Raw genomic sequence first — 26357 nt, 5'->3', positions numbered from 1 at the left:
CCATGGCCTAGTTGAATCACTGGAGCCATGTGTGTAATGTACATGTGCATGTGTCCAGAGCATGTTGTGCTCAGGAGGGACACTGAGCCCCATCTGAAAATAGAACGGTGAAAGATGGTAGGTGAGCAGGCAGGCAGCATAGCTGGCAACCCTGTGCATGACTCACTCAAACACAGATGGTTGGAAAGAAACATGGGGCCACAGACTGCTCATCTGTCAAGCAGTGGGGACTTAGCAGCCCTCCATCTATCCTCCGAGGCCTTGGACTGGTAAGTAGCACCAGTGATATTCCTCACTGTGGGGCTCAGCATGGTTCTCCTATGCCCTCTGGATGCTCACTTGCACGCACAGAAGTCTGTCATGAACTCCTGAGCACCCCTAAAAATAACTATATTAATAGAAGTAATAACAGCGTATTTTAGTGTTATTTTCTGGGATTATCTTCATTTATTATATTTTCCTAACATGTCTATTAAAAACTGAGTGCAAACAGACTTTATGTCCAGTGTTGTTGATATCATGATATTACAGTGTGCTCACACAGAGGTTTTGCTGCTTCTGATGCAGGTTTGTCATTAATAGCCTAATAATAACTTTTGTTGCTGCGTCAGAAAAAGGATGCAGAGATAATCTCATGCCACAAATCAGTGATGCAGATTCAAAACACGCTTTAACTGAAATATAGCCAAAGTTCAAGCTGTTGTGATGATGCAGTGACATTGCGGTGTCCTAGCCCAGGAGCTGGTGTTAAAAATGTTTGTTCCTGTTCTGGTAGAATTAGGCTTCTGTGTTTGTTTACAGCACAGCTCCAGATCCAGGTGACAACAAGTTAAAAGAATGCCACTACACTGATGTGATGGACTACAAATCTATTCTCCACTTATGAAATAGGGGTACATGACACTCTGTGCTGAGACTGCATAATAAAGGGAGGCTTTGTATGAATTCATGAACTTTAATATAAAACAACTCTATTACCAGTTTGCTTCGTGTACATGTCTGTGGAGTGGCAGGTTGATTTTCCTATGTCTGTACTGAATAATGCTACTTTAAGTGCTTGATGATTTGGTGAACTGCCTCTATGTGATCGAGATATAATGTTGTGCATGTTTCTACAACAAACACTTATTAAACTTCTTTATCGACTGGGACTTTGCCTTGAGTTTTATAGCTAAAGGCTCCACCCTAAAACCAGTGCATTATATTGAAATTTCTGATTTTCACTCTGATTTACTGAAAGACACTACAATAGGTCATAACTAATTAGGTTGCCTTTGAGGGATACATTTTAATGTGTATCCAATTGAATTGAGGTTTGCAAATGTGAAAAGGGCTGATTACATTTGCAAACAGCATATTCCATTAATATTAACTACAAAGCACTGCATGCATCTCATTAAGATCGGGAGTTGAGCCCCCCCTAAAAATGTGAACTTAGAATCGCCCCTGGTCTGACCTAAATAACTAGACCTTGCAGATGACTGTGTTGTGATGCTGTGCCAGGGCTTACTCTGCGCCATTCAGGCCACACCTGTTCCCAGCCCCCCACCCAGCCCAATCAGACATATACCAAAATAAACCAGGAGCTGGAACACGATCAACATTTCTGGGCTTTTATGAGCGGAGGCTGAAGGCATGTAACTCGTGGCTAATCTCACAGGGGAGATGTTCAAATGGAGTTCAGTTTGGAGGGAAAGTAGCTGCAGAGGGCCTGAAAGTTAATTTAACAGCATTTTACACAGATGACTCAGCAGAAACTGTTAAAACTTTTAGATTTCAGTTGATTTTATAAGGTTTAAAAATACCACGGAAGGTAAGAATGTACTTTCTTAAAATTATTATTAAAATTGCATCACTTAATTTTATTCTCCATTAACATTAAATGAAGCACTTTGGTCATCGTTATATTTTATTGTTTGTTTGTTTTTTAAGTCATTTCATTAGAAGCATGAATAAGCAGAAAGAACGGGATGGGCACGGATGATCTCAGTGTAAAGAGTGTCACAATAAAATTTCCGCTCTGGACCTTCACAGTAAAACGCCACTGACGCACTTTAAAATGAAAAAGTATAACTTCCTGTATGTGACCGGTAGGTTTTACGTGCATTATTTCTACTGTGGACACCACTTCGACCCTTTAAATATCTTTACCCGAATTATTCAAATAGTCTAACACAATTTCAGCGCGTTACGGGTTCACATTTCGCTGCACATGCTTTTATTTTGAAGGTGCCATCGCTCATCTTCCCCGCTTCTTGCAGCAGCTCGCCTTCGGTCTCACCTCGCTCTCAAACCACAGGCAAACACAACAACAGTTTGTACTCACAAAGGTGTATCCAGTAGTCACACATGGCCACCAGCGCGCTGTACAAACACTGAAGTAACGGCATGTGAAGGGTCACTCGGCAGAACTGTGCTGAGATTAATCTTCTCTCCCGGTTTTCCTCTTTCACTCTGACGATATTGGATCTTCTGTCAGGATGTAGACGCGCCTTGATTTCGCCCCCTCCGCCCCGTGCAAGCAAACTTAATAAGTCATTCAAGGGTGGGACAGTCCCGCGTACGGTCACAGTGAAAACTGTACGCTAATAAAAATCCCCCCTCTCTCTTCATAAATGTCCCTGTTGCTCAGGGATTTACTGAGATATTCAAATACGTATCGCGTTTTAAATCCTAAATTGGCACCACTGTTGCTTCATTTTTAACTTGTACATATGTCGCATAACTTATCTGTACGACAACTGTGCATAAAGTATCGAGCCACTCATCTTTTTATATTTTGCTAGGAAAACTGGATATAGTTTTACTAACTTAAAGAAAGTACAACATGAGGCAAAAAAGAGTTTGTACAATTCCAATTTGCTTTAAAGTCAATGTTTGGTGTGACCACTTTTGTTCTTCAACACAGTCTGAACTCTCTTAGGCAAGCTTTCTTCTCATCTCTTTAAGTAGTTTTCAGGAATAGTTCTCCAGGCTTCTTGAAGGACATTCAAACCCCACACTACTTCAGTAATGTCGATGTCCCTGTGACTGATAGCGTCTCATTGTCTGTTTTTCTATTCAGGTATGCTTTTACTGCCTTGGCACTGTGTTTGGATCACTGCCATGCTGAAAAATTAAGCCATTGCCAATCAGACGCTTTTGAGACAGTAGCTGCATAAACTGAAGGGCCAGATGCATCTGTCAGGTCCTCTGTCACATTTTTGATGCATCCTGCCCCCACCACTGGGTTTCTAATTCGTTTTTAGACCTGCCTATTCTTCTTTTGTTCTCCACTTCTCCACTTCCCTCAAAATTTCTAAGGACGCACTGCATACCATGCCAAGATATGCCACGCGTCTGACTAATAGCTCACCCTACCCCTTAAAAAAGCAAAAAAAAAACCAACCCCAAACTATTTTAAATCTGTCAAACTGTGTTACTGTGACGGGCTACTAGTAACAAACGTCCTAGATATACAGTTTAAAATGGGTTGTCTGTTATGTGCACACACAGCACTGATTCAGCCCTTGAGTTAGTTGCCTATTTTATGCTTAAATGGTTCATAGTTCAGTGTTAAGGGCATAGCATACAAACACACATAAAGCATTCCTCTGAAAATGGTCAGGTACGAGGAATAAACCAAAAATGAGTGAAAAATCAGCCCATGTCCAAATAAAAACATTGAAAGGCCTTCAGAAAACAACTGTTGCATTTTTTAAAACAGTTATCTTTTATCCAGTTACACTTCCCTTTTTTCTTCTTTTTAAAATAGTCATATGTTTGGAGATTTAATCCCTAAACCACAGGAGATCCCTTAAAATGTGGAAATACTTAGAATATGTACAATAGCCAGACAATATAGTCATGCTCCTACTGGAAGCCAATTAGAAGTCTTCCCATTCTAGCTATCCTCAGGTGAGATGGTGTGCCAAAAGTTGAGAACTTCTTTTGACAACCAAATTTGAAAGCAACACCACTGACATCCCTACATATACAACTGGAGTTCCTTTAATGTGAAAACTTGAAAGCACAAAAATAGCCAAACAGAGGATGTGATTCATAAACTCAGTGTGATGACTGCCACCTTGTGGTTTAATAATAAGAAAGTGTCCCTTTGCACTAAGCTGTTCCTAAACCCAAGTGGCAGCAATTTTATTGGAGGGTTAGCCTTTGTTATTGCACACAGTTCCTATGGGGGTTGTGGGATTGTTGAAGTTTTAATCTTCTTGTATGCAGATTATATAAAATACAATCTTTTTTTCTCCCCAACATCTGTCTGTATCTAATCCCTTTCATTTTATATTGAAAATGAACTTGCAGAATTGGCCACCAGTCAGAATACATGGCAACGACACAATAAAAAATAAGTTGATTGCCCTACATTTTCAGTCCTGACCTTGCTCTGATCTCATCACTCATCAACGGACACAACCGGCAAGCAGATGGCCAAATCTACAGTAACTGACTACCGCAGCCTGAAGCTGAGAAAACCTACTCTGTGGTCATTATTCATGCGACTGATGGATCTGTCAAACTTAATGCTGCCACAAAGGCCTTTCACCTGTACTCCTCCTTAAACGCACCTTGAGAGAGAGAAAAAGCAAAACATAGGAGGACACAGAGAGAGAGCCTAAAGTGGCATTTTTCTTCCCTTTTATAGCATATGAGTCACCCTGACATATGACACACAAAATTCTGCCTTGCTCTGGGATATTTGCGTGGGCTGGTGGAGGTGTGAGGGGAACTCTGGCCCAATGCTTGGCTTGATCTTGATTCGGCCAGACTTCAGCGGTCTGTATCCCAGCCATATATATTTAGCACATCTAGAGATATTTATTCGCACAAGCTCTCCCAGAACAGAGCTCCTGGAAAAAAGCCAGTGATTGTTTTTAATTGGGTCAAGCTGTCTTGTAGTTTTTCATCCGCCCACTCACGGAGCTTCTGAAGGAAGAAAGAGCAGAGGTGTGGTGCTGTGTTTCACTGAGCCCCTGGGGGCAGTGTTGTACAGGATTTATCTCAGCCTGCAGTTCTCTACTGTAAGGCAGAGTTTGGAATACACATGCAGGGCTAGTGATTTCAACAGAGCAAAGCCCGAAAACATCGCAGTAAGTTTAGTGTTCCACACTCAGACCAGTATGTTGAGTGTTTTTAAACATAGAAAACCAAATGTGGGAAAATGCTGCTGTCTGTAACTAATAGGAAATACCAAAACCAACAAGGTTTCTGTCATTGCCTCTGGTGACACCTTTCCACTAACTCCTACTGTGATTAACTGCCACTACAGTAAGAGCGCAGATGTTATTATATTCTAATCTCCCAGAAATCCCTCATACCCATTGGTATTAGATATTTGGAAATTACAAATATTTACTACTGATGCAAAAATTATGTTTTTAATTAAGCTATGCTTATTAATAAGATTAAAAAAATAAAAATAAAACCAATAAGCATATTTCCTCAAGCATTAAACCTTTTCTTACAGGAAATAAGATTCCCTGTCATTTATACTGTGCTTTTTATGAGATCCCCTATTGACTTTTGGTGCAAATACCAAATTTACAGAGGTTTTCTTAGCAGAATCTATTAGATATTTGATCTGGTTACAAGAAGTTAGCCTACACTTACTCCCAGCAAGACCACATTTAGTGTGCAAAGGTCGTTAGAAAGTGGTAGAGAAGTAATTAAGAACAAACCTAATCAAATGAGAAAATTCTTAATCCTTTCTCAGTTTATGTTTTCCTTTTTTTTTAAATGCAGCACATAAAGCAACTCAGCCGTTCTTAATATAAAGGTTTAGTAACTAAACCTTTATATTAATTTGCATGTTTAATTATTCTTTTGTCTTTTACTTACACTAAAACATTTTTTAACAAAAGCGGCCAATCTAAACTACAGTTATTTATGACAAGTATTTTATTAGTATTAATTTTTTTAAATTGCTCTTGTGCAGTGCAAGCAGATAGAAAAAGTATGCTAGAAGCTGCATAAGAGAACTAAACAAAGAGGTTGTTTTCCCTTGAGTGTTTGCAAGACCATTGGCAATATGGAACACAAGCATGCCTTAAGGAATGCTTTATTCAGCACAATGCCTCTGGTAGGGGCTGTAAAAAATTCACAGCCATTAAATCAAATATTGTCCTATAACTGATTACATGAAGCTAGGGCGTGAATACCTTTTTCTTTTCTTTTTTTTTAAACCAAATCCTTTGGCACCTCTGAAAAATAGACGCTGGGAAATGTGAGGTTGGATAAATGACAGTAGGTCAGCAAGCATGGGAAACAAGGGGGAGAGAAAGAGAAACTATAAGAAGCTATGGCAAAATTCCCAGACTTAAGATATGCATGTATACGATTTCTAATACAAGGTCATTTATTCTTCCTGAAGAAGTGCCACAACAGGTTGATTCTCCCACACACCTAGCTTCGCTGGTATAAAGGAAGCGGCTCGAGCTGTTGAGCAAGAAGGCAAGGGAGGACAAGACAAAGCAGGGGTGAGGAGGTGATGAATATGTTAACTGGAGATGACGTGGGGGTGAAGGAGCCAGGGCTTAAAGGCAGTAAAATCCTCACATTAACCGATTGCTATGGATTTTCCGAAGCTTTAGAAAGAGGATCTGCTCCAGATTTTGTTAAACCGATCCAAAGGACCTGATGTCTTGGCCAACGTGTCTGTTCGAGGCAATAGCAGTATGTCTGCGTTAGTGAGTTTGCAGGTTAACGTGTGTGTGCGTGTATGTGCCAGTTTAAGCGGGCACGGACGCAGGCAACAGCAGCCACAGCTACTTCACGTTCAAAGAGAAGAGATCAAAGGATGACCCTTTACTTCGGTCTCCTTCCTCGGGATTAAAAAGATCATCAATAATAATGGGCTGGAGCAGTGCAGTGGGCAAACCGGAGAGAAGCATGAGCGGAAGCTGATAGGTCTCTTGCCTGCTGTGTGTCTGTGCGTGTGTGTGTGATATTTTGGCTTTTTGCCGTGGGGACAAGTGGGAGCTGAAAACCATAAGTGCGGGCTGTTTTTCTGGAACCGGTGCTTGAACCAGCCTTCAGAAACATCATGCAATATTCACCACAACAACGTCTTCATTTCTCGCTTTGGGCTCCCAGACGATTTCCTGTGAAATGTATTAATGTGCGTGTGTTCACATCGTGAAACAACAGAAATAAACTAAACTGTAAAAGCTGTGAATGTTTGCTTAGGAGGATGTCACCGTGCCGACAGTTATATGTTCTTTATAGCCTACTATGTGAGAGCTGAGAGAGAGAGCGAGAGACTGCAAATGTCAAATGTCTGTTATGAATATGAAATTATAAAATGCATATTGTTTGCTGTATTTTCCCGTGGGTAAAGGGTACTTTGAGTACTGAGTGCTGTAAAATGCTAGCCTACAATAATTTTACAGCAAATCCCCATTATGTGCACATGTTACCTACATTAATATGGACAGGAGGCAATGTTTACAGCTACCGCACATGCTGCCTTTGACGGCTGAAACACATTCTAGCCTTTTGATTGTTTCTAATCCCAAACAGCACCATATCCCCCCCTGTGCTTATTTGCCAGTAATTTACTGAAATGACTAAAATGTTGAGATTTCCAGTTCATTTCCAAAAACAGCAGTTAGAAAGAAATTTATAATATCCTTCAATAGTTGGGAACAAAAACAGAAATCTTCGTAGCCTCTGTAAAATCTGATTATCGGGTTTTTAAGGAGTGTTAAGATGTGGAGGGTGTTGTTTCAGTGGTTCGAAACCATCTGCCATCCCTGTACTTTACACACTGCATTAGGAGAACAACTCCTACCTAACTTTAACCAGATGATCACATTAAAAAAGTCATCCATTCAAAATGCAGACACATAGAGACTTTTCCCTCCTCTCTCCTCTCTCCAGTCTCCATCTCTTCTTTTACTCTTAATCGCGGTCTCGCCCCAGTGGGAGACAAAGGAGAGGTTGAGATAATTAATTACAGTGACTGATGAATTTGTGGTGAAAATCTGAGGTGACGAAGTGTACAGTAGTATAGTTGTGACAGTAATCTGAAGCAATCCCCTACCTTTAGTACCAATCACAGTTAAATGCTTTCCACATCACCTTGTAATATATCACTGTTCTAATGTCCCATGTTGTGTGCTTAAATCTTAGTTGCAACTGATTTTGAGATACCAGGAGGTCGGTGGGAAATTAGGGTCAAGGGTAACAAGAGGTCGACAAAGTACGACACAAACCCGAGACAGAATATTGCCGTCAACTGGAAGGAGTTGTGTTATGTTGCCTCATCAGTACCATACACCGGGCTATTATCTCATCTTTGAAATTCCAAAAAATAAAATATCTGTCCATCATCTGTCCAACTAAGGCATCACAAGGATGTTCATTAAAATGTCAACAGCTATGAGGCAACCGCTTCTAAAATATGTGCTACAGCAAAGAAATCTCTGCTTAGTCACCAGTCACCTGACAAATGTTTAAAGGTGTTGCCTTTGTGTTACAGATCAAGAGCGAGCCCTGCAAGCCATGTGTGAGACAGCCAGAGAAATAGAGACTTCCTGTACCACGTGTAGCAGCTGTCTAGGATGAAAACCCCATTTTAGTCCCTACAACACTTCACCTGATAGATGATCTTCATTATCTCTTCCTTCCTCCGAGGAGGGAGCTTTGAATGTCTTCCTCTTATCACTCTCTCCGTTTTATAGATCAATAAGTACTACCAAACAACAGAACAATCAAATGAATCCTCCATTGCCTTTAATTGCATTCCTAACTTGGCCTCTTCTTTGATATATAATGATAGAAACAGTGGGGTGCAAATTCATATTTTGTCTAATTTCACTAACTGGAGCAGGAAATGATAGTCTGCAAAGACGTCAGTTGGAGCAGTTTTTAAAGAGCCTTAAATAAATGTTTGCTCAGAGTCAGTAGTAAGCCCTTTTAATTCACTGAACAAGTTTTGCAATTCTTCCAATTTGCAGTTAATGTGTTTAATTAGCTGGCTGTAACCTTTGTCAACCTGGTTTGGGGAGAGGCTGTCTTTTAATTGGCATAATTAAATAATAATGAAAGCGAACACCAATGTGCGTCAGGCTATGGTGACTCAACGTGCACCGTGTAAGGGAATGACGTTTGGATTTGCAGCGGGAAGCATAGAAGCACCCAGTGCTGGATGCCAGCACCACTCAGCATCAATACTGCATGCAGTAATGCTGGAAAACTAAGCACTCCAGACCATGAGGCACACAAGAGGGCTAAAATAAGATCCAGCAGTCAGTGAGCTTTACAGCTCAAATAAGCTCTTATGCGAGAAAAAAAACAGTCCGGCATTCATCTTATTGTATCAGAGAAGAAAACTGGGTCAGATGGATAATAATATAGAGGGTCTGAGTTTGCAAAGTGAAACTAGTCTGCAGCTGGCTAACCGAGTCAGCTCTTTTTTATGGAAATAACCAAGACTGGGTTTCTGCAGAAGAGGGAAAGAAAGGAGAAGATTTGACTTGATGACCATCAATCATGTGTGTATTGCGTGTTTATGGATAAACATTCCAGTGAAGTAAGCAAGTAAAGTGCAGTATTAAGATATTCTTTCAGAAATCAGAGTGCATCCATAAAATATACTTTCTAAACTCATATGAATTTATAATAGGTTATGTATGTTCACTCAGTCATCAGCACATGAGTATGCATGCTTTAAGCACATGTTCCCACCCACCTGTGCTGCTCTGGATGGTTCTAACAGTGGTGGTGGTGCGTGGGGGTGAGTTGGTCCTCCTGCTTCCCGCTGTGACGCTCCCCTCTTCCTCTTCCTGTGAGCAGCCTTTCTCGATGGCACGCACGTAGCTGTGGCTCCGCATACGGAAACACCCAGGCATGGGCAGGTCTAGGGCATCCACTGCTTGTGACTCCATCTCACTGAACACTGACTCACACACCGCCTCGATCTGCCCATTCACCTCCACCTCGCTCACCTGTGGAGGAGGGGAAAACAGACAGACATACATACAGTATGTGCACACAAACATCCACACAGAGGAAAAAGAGAACACCTTGAAAAATAACAATGCACAGGTGCGTACCAGCACAGTGTAAGAGAAAGGTGAATGGACAATATGTTACAGAAGCAAAAGCCAGAGAAACATCTTTTAGTGCTGCAAGAATTGTTGTTACTGTACTACTCTACTGCTCAAAGCTTCACCAGGCAGGAGTTTTATATACAAACACAGTTAAAGTGCAAATTGGGTGCTGCAACATAACATTGGGGTTTCAGCGTTACCCATAATTTATGGCAGGCAGATTCACCACATTTGGTCAAAAGAAAAGAGAAAAAAAAAAAATTGTTTTGTATAAATGCATCTCTGCCAAGGAGAAATAATAAAAACCGCAAAAGTACTTTTAACAAAACATCTTTCAAATCTTTTGACTGAAATCCAGCCATCGAAATATTTGCTTGCAGTGAATTATGTTCTACAACTCTGTGCCTTTTGGTAATGCATCATACACTATTCAAGCTTTTTTTTAGCACATCAAATCACAGAATTTCCATGTCAGTGCAGAGTACAGCAATTCATTTTTGTCACTGCTTTTACCTCCACGCCGTCTTATGAAGCTTTAAGCCATTTATAGGAATTTACATATAGCCCACTTAAAATAGAAATACATTGGAGAAAAATAAAAGACTATCCAAGGGGTGCAGAGGGGGAAGAATCCCTGTAGGATAAAACTTCAAAGGGCCATACAACACAGTGAAATACTACGCGTGTTATTAAAGGTGAGAATGGGAAGTGTCAAAGCTAAGACTACTGGGATTTGAAATGTGACTCAAGGACATCTAATTACACCTACATCATTAGCTAGTGCAGCTTCAAAACAGGCTCTAAAGCAAACACAACTCAGAAAACTTGCGACAGACTTGCAAGATGGGTGTGTGGGACAGACTGGGTTATGTGAGGGCAGATAATAGGATAGTTCCCAGGATATCTTCACAGGGAGTGACACAAATGAAAGAAGCAGGACTTGGTAAGCAGAGTGTAGAGTCAGAGGTGTAAGTGCACATTTGTAGAGTTGGGAATCAGGAAGGTTTGTGGACCTTGAGTCAGTCTATTGACACCAGCTGACACTAGATGCAAACAGTGAAATAGAGAACCTAAGCAGCACCTTTATTCTTTTTGTTGATGCCAGGTCCAGTGTGACATTCTCTTCTTGGCCTGCTCCATGCCAGGACTTGAAGGGATGTCTCAGGGGTCCATCATTCAGATGGTGAGGCAAACTGTTGCCCCTGGGCTTTAGAGGGGAGTACATATTCCCATTACCCCAGGCAAAAAGATAAACTAAGTTCCCCTGTCATTACAAATAATGCAATGTATCAAGCACTGCTCAAAATCCCAAATGACTAACATCTTATTTTGTAGCTGGCAATACATTAACAGACCTCCACCAGGCTAGTGTGTGTCTTGTTTCCTGGCCAATTCTTCAGTATGTTCAATAACTGTCACATCACCTCAAATGCCCGTTATTATTTGGAACCTATCCGACTTTGAATTATTCATAAAAATCACATTGCTGCATGTTAAATGAGTAGAACAGCTTAAGCTTGTCATTTTGGTTCGCAAAATATGCTGATGCAGAAAGAGCGTATTATGGCAAAAGAGGGAACTGAGGGAGGTCTGCATCCCCTCCTGTTTAATTAGCCAATCTGAAAATATCGATATCATCTGAGCTCCAGAAAACAGCATGCACACGTACACACTAATTAGGAGATTGGGTTTTTTTTTATATTTTTTTCATAATTTGCCGGATGGTGACCTGATTGCTAATTTAGGTCTTAGAATGGCTACCGATGGGATTTCCTCCCACTGCACAGCCTTATCGGATGTAACAGTAGAGGTACGAGGGCCGTAGAGGCTAACAAAAAACAGGCATGGGAGCCAGAGTGCCACCAACCTGGCTGATGGTGCTCATTGCTCTCATGTAGCTCTCGTTTCGGGAGCGGAATTTAGGTGAAGCCAGCAGCCCTGCTGGGTCCAAGCTGTCCAGACTCCTATTGATGGAAACCTCACTCACCGCCCGCAGATAGCTGTGACTCCGGATCTGCAGTTTGGGTGAGTGCTCTGTGGAAATCCTGCCATAAGGGAGGGAAAGAAAGAAAAAAGGAAGGGGTAAAAAACAAACAAAAAAAAGTAAAAACAGGAAAAGCAAGAGATTAGTAAAAAGGTGAAAAACCAAGGATGATAAAGGCAGAAAAAGAGCAGAGGTAAAGAGGGGGCGATGAAAAGAATGCAAGAGAAGGCAATTTCAAGTACTTGGAAGTGTGTGAACCGAAAGATATGGATCAATCCACAATTGCTTCAGGACACACCATTATCTAATCAAACAGCGTAGTTCTGTTGAGAACCGCTCACAGTAGCTTAGATAGTTTGTCCTTGAAGCTCCTTGTAAGCACTTTCTAAAACGCTTAATCATGAGAACTCTTGTATATAGAGATATGAACGTCTGTTTCTGTATGCCTGTGAGGTATACTTAATTTAGAGACTGTGACATAAAAACACAGAAATATATTTGATACACATCCTGTATGAAAGGTATGAATAGATGTCTCATTAATTGTCACCTGCTTTCATTTGCATTTGCGTACCCGCAAAAAAGGGTGCTTGCTGTTTAGGTTAAATAGCAATTGGATGCAAGTTAAAGAACGAATTAATCACAGCAAATAAAACCTAAAAAGCAGACTCACTTCATTCTTGAGGAACATGGCGGTCTACTAAACCAAGTGAGGAAAGAATACATCACAGATTATATATAAATTCTCAAATTAACGGTGAGAGCCACGTCTTTTTGTAGCCTCTCTTATTCCACACACATATAAGACCATCCGCATATAGGTACTTTGCTTATACAACTCTTAGTCTCTGCCTTCATGTCAGGTCAGCTTTAATTATGCATTTCTGCCTTAAAATAGTGCGCGGTTACCACAGCAAAGCAAACTAGATTACTCATTCTTGGATGGAAGATTGGAAAGGTGAGGTGAAGTGGAAGAACAGAAACTACTGAGATAAGAATAAGTGTGCCGAATGGACAGTTATTAATTTTAAAACATGTCTCCATTTAGCCTGACCGTCCTCCTGGCTCTTTAATATTGAGAATAATATACTAGAAGATACTCCACAGACACAGAAAAATTCATGAGTTAGTCATGCTGCTGCTTTGTTTGATCAACACAATTGATCATTTTGAGGTCTTCCATCAATGTTTTCTAATAGTTCCACTGTATTTTTAAGGAAAATCATTTTTTCCACCAGATGACAGGAAAAGAGGAATCTGGTGTATCTGAATCACCAAATAGTTTTTTGAGCCAAATGTCATGTTTTATTATATCTTAAGTATTATTAAAGCTAAATGAGTTTGATTGAGAAAACAAACTCAAACAAACTATATCATGCCTGGGAGTAACATATAGTGGTAATGGGTGATCTCAGAACCGAACAGAGAACTCATAGACAGAGTCAATTAAACAGCAACTATCACGGACAACCAAGTCCATCCTTGGGATGTACCATCGACAGATAGAGGAACTGGCTGACATAAAGAAATCCTTCCAATAGCTACAAAAGGCCAGGTTAAAAAAACAGCACAAGCCTTGAGCACCAGGTCCATAGAAGCAGGAGTCTACTGAAACTGACAGAATCCAAGTTGCAGAGTGTATAAAAGCACCCAAGAGACTATCCAACTCATAGTAGCAGGATCTAAGAGCCAAGCTGGGACAGCATAGACTAACAGGCCCAACCAAGAGGCTGGGATAGTGTACAGGAAAATATACACATGGACTAGGAATCCCCAAGCCCTGATGGGAGATGCCACGAAAGGTGGTTGAGAACAACAGAGCTAAAGTCCTGTGGTACAGACAAGCAGTAGCTGCTAAATCAGCATAGTGGTGGTTTCCAAGGAGCAGAAGACCAGAGTTGTGATAGATGTGCTAATCCCAGCAGACAGCAACAAGTACCAGGGACTGAAAAAAACAACTGGAGCAGATGTGTAAGTCCAAAGTGTTTCCAGTGGTAACAGATGCATTAGGAGCCGTGACCAGAAAGCAGGCAGATTCCAGGCACAACATCGGAGATATTCGAATAACTATCAAATTAAACAACCCATGCACTCCACATGAACACCTGATACTGCCACTACTATCAGAACTCCAACTTTCAAATCAATCAGTTTCCTAATCAAGCATTATGGTGGTTATTTGATTAATTTTAGATATTTTTAAGGAAAAGGAAAAGTCTAAACTTTGGTAATGGTTAAAAGATCATAGCCTGTAGTTTACAGGAGAAAAACAATCTCCCATGTTACAGTCAGGCAATTTAACCTTCAACACCAACATACACAACCTCTGTTGCTTCTGAAGAGACTTTTCAGGCCTTTAATTTTGATCTCTTTCCCAAAATTTCAGACCAGTCTGTGTAATTCAATTAATTAAAATGTGACAAAACAATTCAATAAATGTTACACAGAGTAAATATAAAGTTTGTACTCCTGTCTATGTTCCACTGTACCTATAACTATACTTCCCCATGCAGCACTGCCTACAGTACTGCAATGGTTCACTTCATTATAGAATTGAAACGGTACATATTCTAAAACCAAGAAAGCGAAACTGGTGTGACTCATTCATATCAGCCACCTTGTGTCTTTGGCTGTGGGTGATTCACAGAGGAATCAAGTCAAGGAAGAATCTACCCACATCATTTTTCTATCCACATCTCCTCTTGATTTCCCTGTGGGGCTGATTATAGAACCAATGATGTCTATTGTGGCCACTTAAATTGCAGACCCAGCCAGTAATCAGGACCAGTTAAGGATTGGGGGGAGTTTAGCATATTGCAAGCTGTTCCACTATGAAACAAGTGACATAAATGAAGACATTACATCAGGAATCTGTCTGTCGTCTGCCGATTACCTCCATATTTCTCGTTCTTTTCTCATAATTCTACATAATTCTTCTTTTCTGTTTTTCATCTTCACATCATGTCTTTTTTTGCATTTTGCTTCAAATGTTTTTTTTCCTCAACCAGTTCCCCCTGCCTCTCCGCGTGACAAGCTTTCTTAGTCTAACTGCTTTTACCTTCTCCGCTTTCATCCTTCCCTTGCTTTCCCCTCTTAGTATATCTAAATAAAGAGCCTAAACACGGTGGTTGGAGGGATGGAAGGGTGTGTCTTAGAGACACACAGTAAACATGATAAAATCTAGGCCACAAATAAATGTTTATGGCAAAAAGAAAGCTTGGAGTTTGTGACTGAGCGAAACAAGAAAGGATGTAATTTCTCCTGAGCTTGTTGTTGTCTGTCAGAAATAATCCCAACCATTCATATACACTCTTTATCTGCATGCCTTGTGTTTTAATAAAGGAGGAGGTTGCAATTGGACGAGAATTAGCAAATTTCACAACTTCTTAGGAGCAATTCCCAGCTAGTCAAGGACACAATGGCCACAGAATGAGCTCGAAAACATATGGAACAACAAGGCTGATTATTAAATCATTGCGGAGTGTAACAGACTTGTGCCAGCTCCTAAAAGCACCATGTGAAAACAAGATGTCAGCTGCTCCCGCCTCATTCTCTATCTCCAATGTGCAGCACTGCAGTTTGGTTTGTTCCATCGGGTTCCATCAGATGATGATGGCGTTCCCGGGGCCAAATTCAAGTCATTAGTAGGCCCCAAGCTGTGCCACTTGCACTTACGTAAGGGTGTGTGTGTGTGTGTGTGTGTGTGTGTGTGTGTGTGTGTGTGTGAAACCAGTAACAATGACGGAGCACCCACTGGTGTTCTTCTCATCTCTGTATATTACACAGCTAATCAGTCACAGCCTCGTGCAGCGCCATCAGACTGTCCTCAGTTCTTTAACTGTTTCAGTGCAGTATGACGTAAGATATCTCCAACGGTCAGATCATGTGTTGTTATACAGTGTGGTGGTATAAAGAAAGGACACCATCAAAAAACAGCAACAGCAATTACATCCTTTCATTATTTATTTCATAAAAACTAAAGTGATAATGCAGAAAAAGTGTGTGAAAAGCCAAGCACACTCCTATTGGAATTAAGAGGGAAAGCATCAGCCACATGTTGCTAATCAAATGCACTTTAACTGATTGTAGGCAAGTGTGAGCACCTCCATAAAAGCACAGGTTTTGGCAGCTTGTCTGGGGCATTCAGGTGTGTTAGCACACTGTCAAGGAGGCAAGACATCAGTGATGAGCTTACAGAAGCAATAGTTGCTGCCCATCAGTCTGGAAAGGGTTATAAGGCCATTTCCAAACAATTTAAAGTCCATTATTCTACAGTGAGAAAGATTCAAGACAGTTACCAATCTTCTGAGGAGTGGAAATTCACCGAGAGCTCAGGCCGTGCAAAGTACAGAGAAACTAAAAAAAAAAACTCAGACGCTACAGGCCTCAGTTAGCATGTTAAATGTTAAAGTTAGGGCGACAGTACAATTGGAAAAAGACTGAACAAGTGTGGCTTGTTTGGAAGGGTTACCAGAAAAAAAAACAAGGCAGACTAGCTTACATTTACATCTTAACTAACAACAAAATGTTGGGTACAATGTTATTTGGGCAGACAAGACCAAAAGATGTTAAGCCATAATGCTCACAGCATCTCAGCACGAACAACTCATAGCAGCTATGAAGAGCGGTGGTAGAGTAGGTGATGATTTGGGATTGATTTAAAGCCACAGGAATGTGCACCAACTGCGCTGACCACAAATATCTTTGGATACCAAAATCCAAAATATCAACTATATAAAAGGTGAGGCCGACAGCTGTCCAACAGCTAAAGCTTGGCCAAAAATGGATTATGCAACAGGACAATGATCAGAAGCACATCAGCAAATCTACAACAGAATGGCAGAAAAAGAAAATATTCAAAGTTTAGGCCTCTAACTGAAATATTGTGATGGGATTTTAAGTGCTAAATCCAATTGTAAATCCACAAAGCTCCATGAAGTGAAGCAACGTTAGAATAATAGAAGAGACTGATAGTCACGCAGAAAGTCATTACCTCAAGTTACTCCAAGTTATTGCTGCTAAAGACTACAAGCAATTGAGGTGCACTTAGTTTTCCACAGGACCATATATTGGTTTAGTTTTGATTAAATAATGAATAATGTGTAACGTGATTTACTGTTCATCTGCGGTCACATTATTCTAATTTAAAAACCTGTCAATATTAGATTTATTTTTTAATGATGAAATGATATGTACAACCTTAGACTCACTGACTGACTGTACACAACAGAACAATGGATTAAAAAGGCAATTTCTGGTATATTAGAACTCAGGTTTTTACGTTTTCGGTCCTTAATTCTGTGATATTACGATAACTGGTACTCCCAGAAGTAACAGGAAACAGGATGACATTGCTACAGTGGAGCTGGGGAAGCAAAAAACACGAGCTGTCAGAGACAATCAGACAGGTTGTAAATAAGCCAACAGATAACCTACACCACTGCACTTGGAGGAAAAATTAAAGCGACTACACTAAAGTGTCAGATAAAACTCCCACACTGCAGAGCAAATCTGTGTATGCGTGTTCACAATTATGCCAAGAAGGGTTGGACAGCAAAATGTAATTGATGACCTCCCACCATGCTTCCTTACCATGAACATTAGCACAGTGTTTTAATATTATAGGAATGCTGGCCAAAAAGTACAAAAGTGGTATGAAATTAAAATGAAAACAATTTCAATCAATTTGAAGTTCCAAAAATTGAATGTTCCACTTGTTTGCAAAGAGATTAAGTTCTGCCATTGGGCTTGACAGTGTGGACTAGATAAAATATAAATAAATAAAAATCTTGATGGACTCTGTTACTGCTGAATACTTTATAAACTCATGCTGTGAAAAAATAGATGAATGCCCTATATAACAAGAAACAACAGCTTGAAACTCTTCAAATAATGAAGCTCAGCTTTTAACCTCAGATCATTCGAAAAGAATTGCTTCAAAAGAAAGGGAGAGAGAAATAGCTGATGATGTTCTCAACTCAATGCATTTCTGAAGAACACAGCGCTTGCTTCTTTAAAGAGATTTCAGTAGGTGAGCTGGCATTGTGGATTTTAAATCAGGGCTCAGTCGCTCTCAGTTCAGTGTGTTTGTGTATTTGTATGCCAGCTATGAAAATAGAGGCATGTCTTTATTGTTGTAAACACAGAAAAGGTAATTAATCTGTGATCACCAAGAGCCAGGAACTTACACATAAGCCAAACTGCTGCTGGGAGTACGCTGACTAACACTGACTGCCTCCATCTCAGTTGTTTGTTGACTTTTCTCTTTCACTCTCATTCCCTTCATCTCTCCAATCTGCTTCACTGACACTGTGCAGAGTGACTCCAGGCTTTCGGCACACTTAACACATTTTATTCAGTAGCATATGCTCATTTATAATACAGAGTTAGATCTAAAGTTACAAACAGGGGAAAAATGATTAGTCTATTAGGGCGCAAACCCAGGACAGAAATGTAATCAAGATCTTTTCCCACAGATTAACAACAAACAGTCAAAACACAAAACCACTCACAGCTGCTGCTTCAGATGAGCCAACTTTCTTTTTTTTTAAAATCTTTTGCATGCTACATTAAAGAAAGGGCAACTCTGTGTTCTTGTGTAAACAGCTTTAGTTCACGCCTGGCATTTTTCTTACCTTTTAGATTTATTTAATTAAGAAAAATCCAAATCTTTACAACGAGTAATTTCAAGTAATAATTTGCGCCCTGGTACACACTCACTTGAGCGTAGTCATCTCTGTGAGAGACGGCTGCGTGGCCTTCAGGTAGCTGGCTCGTCGTGCCTGGACCTTGGGCGAGGGTTTGGGGCTGCAGTCCGAGTCGCCGCTGTCCTCCTCAGCCATGGCCTTGATATAGCTGCCACTGCGCATCCGCCGGCATGGAATCTCGTCATCTTTCCCCAGCGGAGAGAAATTGCTCCACTCATCCTGAGGCACCTGTAGAGATGAGGTGAGATTAGGTAAAGAGGTATTATATACATGTCACCCTCTGCACTTCAGGGCCCCTGCAGACATACTTACACATGAATCGTGAGCAGACTCAAAAAAACAAAAACAAAAAAAACCCCAAACCCAATATTTTCTCAGTTGTCTGCACTGAACTTTATACCTGAAAAGATTCAGTAGTAACAGTATCAATGCAAAGTCTGCCTTGATCATACCATAAGCCTGCCAGTGCCAGTTGCCTTCTTTTGTCTGTCCTGTGATGCATGCTGCATATCAAATGCAGGGAATTAATTGTTTTGACAAAATGTTGCAGTACCTCAGCTTCTGTGCGCACTCCTGCCTTTTCACAGACACTAATGAAGGTAAAAATAAAAGGAGGTAAAGCTATCTTCTAGCCCTAATCTAAAAGAGAGGGAGTCAAAGACAGCAGACATGGAAAGAGAGAGGGTGGGGGAAACAAAGGGGGTTTTGTTCAGCAGTGCTAAGGTGAGTGGCTGTTAGGGCACCAGCTCTGAAGTGAAAGAAATGAGAAACAGAGCGAGAAAAAAGTTCACAAGGATCATTCAACAGACTCGTGTGTAGCTAGGAAACCAAGCTGACCTTGATGTCAGGGGTAACTACAGACTGTGTTAACATCTCAGCAACAGTGGTTTGGATGGGGACGTCAAAAGTGAATTATTCTAAGACAGGGTGAAAAAGATGAATTGAAATAAAAAAAAGGGTATTCATTTTGCTTTAATCAGCTTTTTGATGGAACATAAGAGTATGGAGGATGGTGTAGGCCGCTCCCTCTGGGTTGGAAAAAGGACACCAACTCTGAAGTGGCAAAACTGCAGTTCTTCTAACGGCCACTTGAGGCTGGATCCAAAAGCGAGTCATCTTCAGCTCTTAAACGAACAGCATACTCAAAAAACTATTTATGGTCTCTGTAGCCAGTGTTACTCTTTACAACCGATGAGGTAAGGATGACTTTTTATAACCCACCCTTTTGGATTTGGTCTTCTGAGCATTTTTAATGCAGATTTATTGCATGCTATGAGGTAGAGCCCATCCCAGAAGTTTGTGCTTCTGTTTTGATTACTCAAATTCTTTTACTACTATTAACTAATTAGCAGACTGCAATTCATGACCCCTGCTTGATAACCAGGTGTGCTAGTGTTAGACGTTAACTTACTACCCTGTCAGCCAAAACTTCAGAAACCAGTTGATGACATCATCCCCATTTTAATATGCAGTCTGTGGATGTAACCTCTGAATGTTTCATGAAAAGGGTCAATTAAGTGAGTGTGTGAACATCAAACACCGGATTACAAAATCCCATCCCACTAGGTGATGCAAATAGCATGTCTTTTTGTTTTAAGCATTCAAAAAGTGTCTGGAGACTAACTTGTCAGGCTGCTCTCCTTGAAAGCCACTTTTCCCTTCCGTCTCGCTCTCTGGAGAAAAAGCAATGGCTCTTTTAGGCTAGAAGAGTTGTTGCCACACTGCAGTGACAACATCCTTCCTTGATCTGCTCACTCCGTTTTTCAGGATGTTAAAATGCATGGCCATACAGAACTTTGTCTTTTATGTTTTCCTACTCTCGCATTCTGCCTTTTACTTTCTCCATTCATGCACTCTTCTGTTGCCCTTATTTGCCCCCCCCCCCGCCCAAAAAACCCCGCACACACATACACATGCTTTCGTCTATTCTCTCCGGCTTGTCTCTCCATTTCTTTCCTCGGGCCTAAATTTGCAGCTCAGCTCAATGCATGAAAATGCATGAAATCTGAAACACTTTTATCTTTTCCCAGAAAAGTGAAGCATGATCGGGTCCCTGTGTGCATGTGTCCCTGTGTATTTTTGAGCGCGTGTGGCCACCATGCTTAGGAAGTAGAGTGGTTTTCTCTTAATTTTTTGTCTGCTGACCTCTGATCTCATAGTAGCACCACACTTTTTCTTTGTAAATAGGATATATTCAGACATTTACAACCATATACCCACCAATCCTGCTATGACCAATGCAATTATAATGTTAACAGCTGTAATAATGTAGTTCCATGCTGCAAGGTGTCATTAATGCTCCACAAACACAAACCAGTCAGGTTTTTACACTGAACAAAGAAATAATTATATTGAAAGTAAATGTAAGTTGTGCATAAGTAATTTTAATTACTTCACAATTTCCTGGTAATTTAGTGGAAAAACAAATAATATTTTCTGAGCTTACAATGTAAGTACTTTCTGGGGTGAGGGCTGTATTATGGAGTGTTTTACTAGAAGGGAGACACATATTATACTGTAAGTAATCTTAAGTACAACATAAGTTAAAAAGGATGATTAAATAATAAAAAATTCATCAACATAATGAAGATTAATTAACAATGTAACAAAATAAAGCTGTAAAAAGGCTAAATTAATCCACTTAATAATAAGGCTTGTGCCCTGAAAAGTACAGCGTATTTTCTGTAAAATTACCAGGAAATTATGCAATACTTAAGTAACTGTAACTGCATAAGTAATTTTAATTACTTCAATTTACTTACATACTTAAATTTTGCTTCCTGTAAAAATCTGACTTGTTATACCTTTATTCTAAATTACCTGCCTTTAAGAATTTGCATTTCAATATAATTACATCGTAATTTGAATTACAGGGGAATTAAGCCCTTAAACCCCAGCCATATAATTATAAATATTGTAAATATTTCAGTGCATTCAACCACAACCACAGAGGATTAGATGGTATGTGATGAGTCTGAAAAATGTTTATGATTATATCAAGAATAAATTCAACAAGAGATCAAAGCTCAGGGGAATGAGATGAACGAGTCTGGGTCGCTGTGACCCTGATTAGTCTCTCTCCATCTCTCTCTCTCTAAATCACAATGACGCATGCAAGCAAACAAATGCAGATTTTGTGCAGAAAAACAGAAACATGGAGGAGCGGCTCACACCAGATGATGCATGAAGTTTGACACATTAGAGGTGGGGCTGTTGTAAACAGTCCTACCTGAAGGAAGTAGCAAGTGCGTCCCTGCTCGGCTTTCACCAGAGCTTTGTCTAGGTTGACTGAGGCCTTCTGGTAGACTTCTCTTGCTCTGCTCACCGTCAGAGTAGAAGACCATGAGCTCTTCTTCAGCTGAACTTGGGCATCGAGTGCACTCGTCAGCGGCAGCCCTCCACCGCTGCCCCCCGAACACGTTGAGCACTTCACATCGTTGTTGCTACGTGACGTCTTGAGAGACTGGGCGCTGATAGTGTTATAGGACTCCATGAAATACTGCGACTGGGATTTTTCTGGATGACGCCCCATAGTCATGACCCCAGAGGGCAGGCCTCCACTGTTGCTCGCATGTTGATGATGGTAGAGGCACACTTCCCGGTCAAGCGTGTCATCTGAGCTCCAGTAGCCTGAGATGGCAGAGCGCATCTTAGGCTCCGACTTGGAGCGGTCTTTGCTCTTACTGCGCTTGCTGTGCTTTAAGGTGCCAGAGGATGATGGTGGATCATCAGGACTGGATTTGCTGCCATTCATCCTCCCACTTCCTCCTCCACCAGATCCTGAGGGCCCCTCCAGGGAGTGTGACTTGGTGAAAAGCTTCTGGACAGAGTGAACAAGGTGGCGGATTCGACCGGGGCTGTCACTGCGTTGATGCTCCACAGCAGTGCGCTTATACTGCAGTGTGTGGTAGCCTTCACGCCGCAATGGTGCCTGGCTCTCAAACTGCTCTAGCAGGTTAGAGGGGATGCGATTGTTGTTTCCTCCTCCACCTCCCTTACTGCTCGGCCCGGTGTAAGGCACCAAAGCACCACACTCCTCCTTTAGCTCATGGTGAGAGCTGTACTGTCTGCGAGGGAAAGTGCAGCTAGCCAGATCAGGATAGGTACTGCACTCAGACTGGAAGGAGTTCCTTTGGGTATAGCAAGGGTGGTCAGCAGGATGAGCATCCCCAGAGTTTAGGAAGCAGGACCGACGATCTGAGTGTCCCAGGGTCATCGAGTCGTAAGAAGGGTCGCAGGTCACTGTGTGATGGTGACTGCGACTGCTGGACAGACCTTTCATTGTCATCGTGGCCAGGTCTTCAACTGCTGCTGCAGGAAGTCTGCAAAGGCCCAGAAACTAGCTCTGCAAAGAAATACACAGCCATGGGGAAGAACAGACAAACAAACAAGAACAGAGAGAGACAGAAAACAGAATTATAAATATCTATTTGCATACACTTAAAAGCTCAATTTAATGTTTTCATCCGATTTTATTTGAGGAAGATGATTTTTGGCCGTCCTTCACAGCTGAGAAAATCTGATGTTGACAGGCCTTGGACCTATTCTTGCCTCAGTCTTTGATTTTTGCCCTTCAAAACTTCAAAAGGAGGATTTCTAAATATAGCAGCCATTTGGCATGTTGTCCCAGACACCCAGATCTGTCCTCAAGCCTCTTCCTCCATTTCTCTGTTTAGTCTACTACATTTCAGTGAACAAAAAAATGACAGTGAATCAAGGAAACAGAGAGAACTAAAGCAAGAAAAGGTAGCAAGGAGAGATCAAATCTATTTCAAGTGTGTGCTAAATTTGTTCAAGGCTACTGTAAAATGAAACTTCAATGGAAGTCAAAGATACAAGAAATCAGGGATGGTAATGCAGCGACTTTACCACAACTGTCCCCTGTCTCACAAATTTAATCCAGTGCTTTCATGTTTGGGTAGCACTAAAACAAAAAAGAAAACATATCTAGTTTTGTTTTACAGCTTACCTGCTCGCTGAGTAAATATGCACATCCCCACACCCACAAATACAATCAGTGATCACATACCCCCTCTATACCTCTAGGTCTTCTAGGGGGGAAACCAATTGGCCAGTAAAACCCAGCTGACAGCTTCTGGGCTGGTTGAGGCGACTGCAATAAACGGCCTTGCCCTTACAGGGTGACTACAAAAGAGCGGCATACATCAGCATCCTTAAAGTGCCTTCCTTACCCATGTGGGGCTGTGGCTGGCTGGTCGGTGAATCCACACTGTTTCCAGTGGACTGGAGGTATAGCTAACAAGACAATAATCGGAGCCCACGCACCTCAGGGTAGCACAGCGACAGCAGTGAGGCTTAGCCTCAGCAGGCAATTCATTACACTGATTTACAATGCAGTACCAAAGGCCACTAAGGTATATTTTATTTTTAAAAAATGGGAAAAAAAGGGTTGGGAGTTAGGGTGGGAGAAATGAACATAGGACAAAAAAAATGATGGAGAAGCAGAATTAAATATCATGGCAAGCGTTTACTTCCCTTGAGGACATGGTGTTGGGTGCATGTGAGGTGCAGTTAAGTGAATGGCTGTACTGTTGAAAGATTTATTATTTTCTTTGACTGTAAACTAGGTGCTACATTAATTGAAAAACTAGGGGAATAATTCATGCAATTTCCTTGTCTCCGCTAAACCAGAGGATTAAATCATTCAGGGAGAGAATTAAGCAAATAGATTTCTCTTATTGTATGAGTGAAAATGGAAAATCCACAGTGGTCAGTCCCCACCCCCACCCACCATCCGCAACGCACTCACAAGAGTGAATTCACATGCGGCACCCACCGCATACAACAAAGACGTGCACAGTGTCCGCTTCTTGCAGAGCACTTAAAAAGTGGGCTGTGTCCAACTAAAGGTATTCATTGCAGTTGACAGAGATCTCTTCTGTTGGCCACTGAAGCACAGAATGTGACCTAAATAAAAGGCCCTCGCGGTGATCCACAGCAGCGTGTTTGTGGCACAGCTGTCTGCAGAGCTGCGCTAAAGCTGAAAAGCTGAAGTTGGGTCATGTTGGCTATCTGCCTGCTAGCAACAAATACCCATGCGCACACACACACGCACACAGACACACACAAATGCGTTAACCTGACAGACTGCATATACATGCAGAATTTTGATGCTGCTCGCTCGTAAAGAGCAGTTTATCAACAACACAAAGGACCTGGTTGTAACGGGTTTGTCAGGTATGACCTTCAGTTATAAGCGCTCAAAGACACCTGTGGTTATGTATTATGCTGTATGTCCACTGGAGGTGACTGACCCAGTTAAGTCTACCTGTCTGGGTAACCAACCACAATTTTGTGTGCCAGGAGTTAATTATAGTGTCAACTGAACTGTGGAATAGGGGTCTTTATGGCCACACGGTTTCATAGCACATGTAGCTTCGCTTTTATTTTTGCACACACTAAAAGACGGTAGTAACCAAAGTGCAAGCTCCTTCATCACTCCTCACAGTGTGCAAATATTACATAACAGATGTTCTGCTGCTCTAATTACAGGACCAGTAATCATCAATATGTAAAGAAACGTAAAGCTTGATGAAGGCTTAGCTATGAGTGTAGAGCTGCTGCTTTGGGTCTTCCAGTGAGAAGGGGTGCTTAAAATCATGGCTTCCACAGTACGAAAAGCAACAAGCAAACAAAAGAACATCAAGAAATTTGAGAGAACTTGTTCCTTCTACTTTGTGTAAACAGCCTCTAAAAACCACAGAGAGTTCATTGCATTTAAAGTGATTGCTGAACAGCAAGGTGTGCAAACAAAATGCAGGAGTAGATAAAACAAGCCAGGCTATGAATGTTAATGCTCATTAACACCTGTGCTTCATCAGCACAGCGGGAAAAAAATCTATTTGGATGCCAGCTTTCTTTGGGGTTAGATGAGATGAATGTAAAATAGATTTTTCCTCATCATCTAACAGCGTAAGCAGGCAAGGACACAGCGTCACAGTGGCAAAATCTACTCTTAATCTTCTTCTACCTCACCATTAGTGAGTCACACTTAAACAAATAAAAAAAAAGTGGCATGGAAATGCAAAGCAGCACTGACTTACAGCACACCATCTTAGGAAGTGTTGGAATCAATAAGCATTAGAGTGAGAAGACTACTGCAGCTTCTGCTGGTGAAAAAATACAAAGCCGCTGTACAGACAGCAGACAGTCTATCTTCCTCAATCAACACTGAAAACTAGTTGCTGGAGCTCGGGGTTTAGAGAGCCTCCATGAAGCCTTTAGAGGCTGCAAGGCTACAGAAAGTCTTCACTTCTCTCTTGAGCCTGGGTAATGCTGTCTCCAAAGAAAAAAAAGAACATTACCAATCTCCTCTTCACAGGAGATCAAATCACCACAGCAAATCTGGCTCATATGTGTGTGTTTGTGTGTGTGCGTCTATGTGTCTGTGCTTGTTTCTAATCAAAAGAAAGGGTTCAGCGCTTTACCTCCAGTTTCCAAGTCCAGTAAAGTTCTCCTTCGATCGTGCAAATGTTTGCAGTTAGGCATACTGCATAATATTACTGACCAGACAGGACGTAAAGGTGAAGATGCTATAGACACAAAGGATATATTTTTTATTGCTTTCCATGTGTAAGACATAAAAGGGCAATAAGT

The 26357-nt window shown here is 41.2% G+C and overlaps 1 protein-coding gene across 3 annotated transcripts in view; it reads right to left on the bottom strand.

Annotated features, from left to right (window-relative positions):
• The window catches only part of dlgap1b (discs, large (Drosophila) homolog-associated protein 1b), a 95499-nt gene that overhangs the window by 22731 nt on the left and 46411 nt on the right, over positions 1-26357 (bottom strand). For 2 of the 3 annotated variants that reach the window (XM_085287013.1, XM_085287015.1), the window contains exons 3-7: positions 21970-23085; positions 18754-18968; positions 11917-12094; positions 11131-11256; positions 9689-9944 (exon numbers count right to left, since the gene is read on the bottom strand). In XM_085287013.1, the coding sequence (XP_085143139.1) occupies positions 9689-9944; positions 11131-11256; positions 11917-12094; positions 18754-18968; positions 21970-23028 (1834 nt within the window). In that variant the 5' untranslated portion in view covers positions 23029-23085. The remainder of the gene's footprint in view (positions 1-9688; positions 9945-11130; positions 11257-11916; positions 12095-18753; positions 18969-21969; positions 23086-26357) is intronic. The other variant, XM_085287014.1, reaches the window with a different exon arrangement.

This window comes from Mchenga conophoros, linkage group LG9 (genome assembly GCF_057382185.1).
Source record: "Mchenga conophoros isolate Kocher_MC1m ecotype Shallow Benthic linkage group LG9, M_conophoros_male_GT1.1, whole genome shotgun sequence".
Taxonomy (NCBI): domain Eukaryota; kingdom Metazoa; phylum Chordata; class Actinopteri; order Cichliformes; family Cichlidae; genus Mchenga; species Mchenga conophoros.
Note: the sequence above shows the minus strand (reverse complement) of the source record. Positions and strands in the feature narration are given on the sequence as shown.